Source organism: Anopheles bellator, chromosome X (assembly GCF_943735745.2).
Source record: "Anopheles bellator chromosome X, idAnoBellAS_SP24_06.2, whole genome shotgun sequence".
NCBI classification, from domain to species: Eukaryota; Metazoa; Arthropoda; class Insecta; order Diptera; family Culicidae; genus Anopheles; species Anopheles bellator.
The window spans coordinates 7193893-7200740 of NC_071287.1; the positions used below are offsets into that span (position 1 = coordinate 7193893).

At 41.7% G+C, this 6848-nt stretch overlaps 3 protein-coding genes across 4 annotated transcripts; 2 read left to right on the forward strand and 1 right to left on the reverse strand.

Moving 5' to 3' along the window:
- Window positions 1-277: 277 nt before the first annotated feature.
- On the reverse strand, window positions 278-6374 carry LOC131214071 (uncharacterized protein C6orf136 homolog). Of its 2 annotated transcripts, XM_058208428.1 has the most exons (7): window positions 2271-2393; window positions 1732-2177; window positions 1474-1620; window positions 1226-1383; window positions 871-1092; window positions 715-784; window positions 278-574 (listed from the first exon to the last, which is right to left on the reverse strand). In XM_058208428.1, exons 2-7 carry the CDS (start codon window positions 1873-1875, stop codon window positions 455-457), a joined length of 861 nt encoding a protein of 286 aa, XP_058064411.1. In that variant the 5' UTR covers window positions 1876-2177; window positions 2271-2393; the 3' UTR covers window positions 278-454. The 2 variants fall into 2 exon arrangements, with proteins under 2 accessions (XP_058064411.1, XP_058064412.1); XM_058208429.1 differs by lacking the exons at window positions 1732-2177; window positions 2271-2393 and adding an exon at window positions 6044-6374.
- On the forward strand, window positions 3126-4707 carry LOC131214074 (SOSS complex subunit C homolog). Its single transcript, XM_058208431.1, has 4 exons — window positions 3126-3371; window positions 3726-3838; window positions 3924-4048; window positions 4479-4707. Exons 2-4 carry the CDS (start codon window positions 3808-3810, stop codon window positions 4677-4679), a joined length of 357 nt encoding a protein of 118 aa, XP_058064414.1. The 5' UTR covers window positions 3126-3371; window positions 3726-3807; the 3' UTR covers window positions 4680-4707.
- LOC131214073 (rRNA N6-adenosine-methyltransferase Mettl5) lies at window positions 4958-6431 on the forward strand. The gene is made up of 4 exons (XM_058208430.1): window positions 4958-5241; window positions 5334-5557; window positions 5681-5865; window positions 6156-6431. Exons 1-4 carry the CDS (start codon window positions 4972-4974, stop codon window positions 6164-6166), a joined length of 690 nt encoding a protein of 229 aa, XP_058064413.1. The 5' UTR covers window positions 4958-4971; the 3' UTR covers window positions 6167-6431.
- The last annotated feature ends 417 nt before the right edge of the window (window positions 6432-6848 follow it).

Here is a 6848-nt window from a genome sequence, read left to right on the forward strand (position 1 = left end):
ATCTTGCTTATATGAAATCAGAACAATAAAAGTTATGGGGCTGTCGAGCCCATTAAACAATAATAAAGGATGTAAACAAATGCCTTCGCCATCTCACAGGTGTAGATACCTGTGGAAATTTTGCCTAACAGATGCGGCGCCTCGCGGTGGAGTGCGGAGAGTGAGTTTAAATGTTAGCGCTGATTTATTAGTTCAGTTGAATAAAGCACATTAAATAGTCAAGTTGGAAGCCATACTCCAATCTGCTTGAAACCACCAAACAGCTAAAAAGGCTTCATTTCATTCTTTGGAATTTTTATTTTTATTAATGTTTTGCGATATCGAACAGAGGTCAATGATACACTGTAAGAATACGATTCTACGAATATGATTTCTAAAAACAAATATTACACAATGCTGCTTTAGAAATTCTGCACTGGCTAGGATCGTTTATAGCCACAGTTCCTTTCACCTCTTAGATAAGCGGACCACTCAAGACCGGGTACATTTCCGCAGTAACACCCACAACAAGAGCCAATTTCGGTGACACTATTGTCTTTGGTGCTACCTTCACTGTATCTTCGTCGGGCATAATCTATAAAAAGTACGATAAAAAATGCATTGTACTGAGATGTTACAGTGATGCTACATTGAAAAAACAGGTACATTGTAGCAGAAAAATTTAGAAAACATATTGTAACATGCTAATAGGGTCAAATACGACCCAATGTTTACCTTATCAACGACGTGTTTCGATATCAGTCCATCGGAGCCTACATATAGTACAGAAAAACCATCGTACCAGCTAAAAAGCAACAAACACAAGCGATAATAAAGAGTGTATTAATATATATTCTCTTGGCGTTTTATTCGTTTCTACAGTGTACTTACGCTTCTTGATCGTTGAATATTTCCTTCAACTTCCACAGCTTGTATTTCCAAAACTGTAGCATCACTTTGAGCGCGCTAATGCCACGTATGCGCCACCGGATTTTAACCGTATTATCGTCGGGATGCTTGGTAATTTTCAATATTTCAAAGGTAACATAGGCAAACTTCAGGTGGCCGATTGTCCGCAGTAGTGCAATTTGTTTCACATAATGATAAAGCCCACTGGAAACAGTAAAACCAAAAGAATAACAGTACGAAACGATTGAAAGGCTGTTTGCACTTTTGTCAAATAAAATACATTAATTTCACGGTCCTATTCGTTTTAGGAGAATACTAACTTAACTACACTACTTACACCGTTCGTGTTCCTCGTATATTGTTTTCGAATATTAAATTTGGATTGTAGATAGAATAATCAAGCGGTTGCACAAACAATTTCGGTAGCGTATTCGAGAGCACATGGTATATTCGCTGCAACTGCTCTTCAGTTGGTTGGTTGTCATTGGATGCACCCTGTCGATGAAATTAACGAAAGTATACACATTCATCATTACGAAAGGGAATTCGGCGCACCGAAACCATGAAGAGTCGATTCCAAAATACCTTTGATGAAGTGCATTCATTTTTGCAGTAGCTTATGGGATTTAGTTGCTCCGCCATACGTTGCAGCACTTCACTGTAGTGAATCGAAACTACGCCTCGGAGTCCAAATGCATCGGGAATAACGAAAGTTACTTCAGGCAACAATACCTTTCGTTGACCGGTTGAGGTTAGACATAAGCAAGCAGAAAGATATTTGATTATTATGCAATACGCATTGTGAAAACGAGGGGCACACGAATTTGCCGGTGATAAACTGACTATAGAATTATGCTTGGCCAACGTCTCGTGACCGGTGCTGTACCGGTTCTCGCTCGGATGTCTCGTATCGTATTGTACACGGGGAACATAAACTCGACCCAACGAGCGACATTTCAACGACACAGTACGGAAGCAGTTGGCCATAATTTGCAGCTGTATGTGCGTGCGTTCTCCGATAAAAATATCACGCTTCTTTCGATTCTCGGGGTGTAACTTAGCTAATGTTTACAGTTTGTTACGCAGGAGCCGAACACAGTTTTCTGCATTTCTTACTTAACGATGATGCATTTGAAAAAGTATTTGATTAACAGTAACATTGATGTAGCAATATTTCACCAAAATCGAAAAAAAAATCTCGCTCGGGAATTCGGCTTCGGCCACAGATGTTTTGTACGGATGGCTCGGCCGAGTGTATTCCTCTATTCCCACCTGGGAGGTCAACCGCACTGTGAAGAGAGACCTCATGTCAAAACTCTATTTTGTCTAACGAGAGCTCGCTCTCGGCGTAGTGAGAGATACATATGGAGAGTGAGAGATACTTATGCTGTCAAACGTTCTGTTTACGCTGCACACACTAATCTGTCAATTCGTTTGCGCCGCCTGCTCTATTGCTCCAACGACTCGATGTTGACCAGCGATTTAATCCAGTTGATTGTTCTTTTTAAAATACTATCAACAATGCAACAAATGTATCCGCCATCACAAACAGTACAGCATTGGCGTGTGGCTGTCAGCCATCGCCATCATACTCGTTACAAATAAAAAGATGAAGTGCCGGAACACACCATGCAAATACCCGTATAGGAATTCGGTTTAACAGTTTCGGAAAAATTGAAAACCCTCAGATTCCAGATCCTCCTGATGCAGATCATATTGCGGCACATCTGTTGATCAACCAACTGATGCTATGATTTAATCGGTTCCATGGCATGGATGAATGATGGTCTCCACCCAACTGCCGCGTAAGAATGGCGAATGAAAATGCCACTTGCGAGCCACTTCCCGATTTTTTTTTTATTTTTCCCGATGCGGGAAAACAACCTGTTTCTCCCCCCCGTCTGGATCCTGTCTGGCATACAGGGGGGCAGGAATGCGATGTATCATCGCATTTTATTCAGATAATATATATACATAAATACATAAATAAAGCATATATTTACAAGTAGTTATACATTTAGTCACATTCACAAGCCGCGGATGTAGACGTATAGACGTTTCCAGCTCCGCTGCAAGGAGCTGTCAGTCGCTACTCCGCTCTTGCTCTGCACAGCCGAACAAGGAACGTACGGTTAACACAAGCCACTTCCCGATAGCCGACCGGATCTGTAGCTGTCAAAAACCAAATTCCTGCTCGGGATCGTACTGTCAGAGAGTAGAGAAAGCGTAAACAGAACGGTTGAAAGCATAAGCACTCGATTAGGAGGGGAGAGCAAGAAATAGGGGCAAGACCGAGTTTTGACCTGAACTCGTCACTCGGTCCGCCTCTCGTCACAGTGTGGTTGACCACCAAGTGAGAAGCAAGAACCGTACGCTCGGCCGATCCATTGCGCCATATAAATTCATCTGAGACAGCAGCTACCGTTACTTTGGAACGAGAAGATCTATTTGAAGCTGTATCCCGGTGTTGTGTAGGCACGATAGTAAGTATAATTGCGTGAATACCCTTCGTCGATACGAATGTGCATTAAAACATAGGCTGTGTTTGTTGGCCTCAAAGTCAGTTGGCTGCTAGCACTGCAACTTGGTTATAGGAAGTCCAGGCTATACCAAATCATGGCCTTTTAGTTAATTTAAAACACAATTATGACATAAACAAAACAACGACATAAGCTTTCCGAAATCATATCCATTCGTCTTTTTTGCACTGTACATAAAGTATGTATACAAAGCAGGCTTCTATCTTGTAACGGTTGAAATCTCGAAAGCAGATTTCTGTGCTATGTTGTTAAATATCTTTACAAGAAACCTGAAGCTGATTGAAAACATCTTTCTAGTCACAAATTATCCCATGTACAACTACAGTATTTGCTGCGAGTGCTAGGGAGAGGGAATTCTTTCCTTTGCGCGATTCTTCCAATGGCTTTTCCAGCTACAACACCCAATCAAGGTTTGTTTCACTAAGAACGTTGTTAAGTGGTACGTGGTACATGGTTAGTCGTGTAGTTTTACAAGCTGCTATTTTTATTTTACAGATCTGACGAAAATTCTAGAAGACATACAAATCAAAAAGCAGCAACTACAAAAGGGCACCAACTCGACATCGCCTCCTGGATTTGCGAACCTGTATACACCATCGTCGGTGTTTTCAAGCCCGCAAGTACATAAGGCAATTTTTAAAATTTACGGTCGAACAACTGCAAGAGGCATCCGTTTCGTATCAAAAAGTGATATACAAGGAATAATTTCAATACATTGGTACTCCTGTATGCCATCGAGTAGTCAGGGGGCAAACAATCAGGACGTAGGGACGTTTTGAAGTTCCGATTGAATGAATCAGCCCGCAGTATTTTAGAGGGTTGTTGCACAGGAGTTTTGTAGTATTTTTGCTTTTCAAAACGTAGGTTCACCTTTCACTTGTCTCACCAGTATGACCACAAGTTTTTAAGTTACGTTATGCTAATTAGTTATTGACCTTTTTGAAACGGAGTTTTTCTCGTTTGTATTAGCATTAGTATATGTATTAGTTTCTCGTTTGTTTGTATCCTGTATATCAGTTCAACCACTAAATATCTTTGCTTTCTTCTTAGTACACAGCAAATAACGCTGGAGCGCAGCTACCCAACGACGGCAGTGTGAACGTTGTGGCCAAGGGTGTGTGGAATCAAGCTATCAATCAATCGTTCGGTTCTTTCATTCCTCAGGACTCGGTGTTCGGTAATTGCATTTTGCCCGTTCTGCCACGCTATGATAATGCGACGGTGCATTATACTAGTCCAACGAAGAACTGAGAAAATTCTGCGTCGTTCTAAGGCTACAGAACTAAACCGGTCACGGTGACGAATGAGAGCCTTTTTTCAGTAGCGTTAGTGTGTTGCGAGAAGAGTGTTTAAAGCATGAAATAAATCGTATAAACAGAATGTTGTTGTTGATGGAATGATAGAGTTTTGAGCTCGGTAGTAAAGACATCTGATCAATTTTTACGATTTATCTAGAACAATTCATGAAGTTGTTGAAACTCTTATGTGCTGGCTGATGAAGTGCATATAATTCCTAGTGCAGTCATTAAACGCCGTACCAAAGATGGCTTGCATTAAGCTGAAAAAACTGGAGACATTTTTGCAAAGTGTTGACGATTTCGTCAAACTGAAGGTGAAGGTGAAACTCGAGCAGTACATGACACCGCCGCATATTGCCAGTCAGGTGCTCTACGATATTCAAACTAAGTTCAAAGATCTGGAGGACCGATCGGTTTTGGATCTTGGCTGCGGTTCCGGTATGCTTTCGATCGGGGCGGCACTGCTTGGCGCTAGCTATGTTATTGGTGCGGAAATCGATCCAGACGCAGTGGAGGTATGTACGAAAGTGTTTCGCGTCGGTAGATGTCCATCACTCTATCCATATATCCATAACTAGGGTATTTTGTATTTTTTTCGCGAACATAGATTTTCTTAAAGAACTGCACGGAATTCGAACTGGCCAACATTGACTGCGTGCAGGTAGACGTATTGCAACTGGAAACACTGTTCGGCGTTGGACAATTTGATATAGTTTTGATGAACCCACCGTTTGGAACGAAGCAAAACAGTGGTATCGATATGGCTTTCCTGCACGTTGGCATCAAGTTGGCACGTTGCGCTGTGTACTCGATGCATAAATCATCAACAAGGTACGTTAATAATACGGACAAGTCCGTTCTCTTAATATTAAAAATAAGATATGTTTCTCAGCGACCTGATACATCGCTGAATTCAATAATCCGGTAATCGAAACGAAAGCCTTTTACTTATAGGGATTTCATTCGAAAAAAAGTTGCGCAGTGGAACGTGAAAGGTACGGTGCTGGCCGAATTGCGCTACAATCTGGAGTCGACTTACAAGTTCCACAAGCGCTCCTCTGTGGATGTTGCCGTTGATTTATGGCGTTTCGATCTGTTGTCTGGAGGAAGGGTCGACAGCATAGAGGCCACAACTAAAGGTAGGAATGATTGTTTTCTTGAAAATACATTTTTGTTCTGACTGGAGGCTAGAGCCATTCCTTATTTGTAAGTTATCTGTGCTTGTAAGAATGGCAGTGCCCTTTAAAACCGTTACACTCCTCCTCCCTTCCTACCACTACCTTCCCTTCACCCTTCGTAGTTAGTGTGTAGATTTACCTCAGTTGCTTTCTTTTTATTTATCTCTTTAGTTTGATTAAGCTGGTTTTTGATATGCTGGTCCATTGTCTTTCCATTTTGTCTCGGTGTCTGATCTGATTTTTGTCTTTAGCTGTTGTCTAGCGGTCGCACCGACAAAACTATCACAAGTAGAAGAACTTCGCCCTCGAACGCCTCGGGACGTTGATGAATCGATGGCCAACCTTTATGAAGCGAGCACAAAAGGGATTCACAAAACTACGATGCACTAAAGATGCCCATTTTATGCCGAAGCCGCGAACCTCTAGCCATGAGTATACACACTGGCAACAGCGGGAATAATATAGCCCTCTCGACCGCCTCCTACAATTACAATTACAACTTATTGGCAATAAAATATGCGCATCCCGTCCTCAACCCTGTGACTTATGCGTTCATATAAATTCCTCTGCTCTACGTGCTTCACGTAGAATGTATCGCTCGGATGGTCTTACTGCGTTTCCACTCACACTGTTTAAGCTAACACATTGTCTTCTACGACGTTTCGTTTCAAATACAGACAAAGTCTTCAAATCCAAGGTCCGGTTTTCTAGTAGACTTTGAGAGAGATTCTATCTCCCAAACTATTGTTTCATTGTCCGTAGAACTTGATAACTTGTTTGGCTGTTTCACGCTATTTGGAGATTTCTCCTTCTCAAGCTTCTCATTTTTGCTCGACCTATCAGTCACCTCCAGGAATAGAACAACCCGAGAGAAACTGGAGAGCTTTTTCCTGTAGGTATATCCAGCATCCAACGGATCAGAACAATTCATGAACCGATTGGAA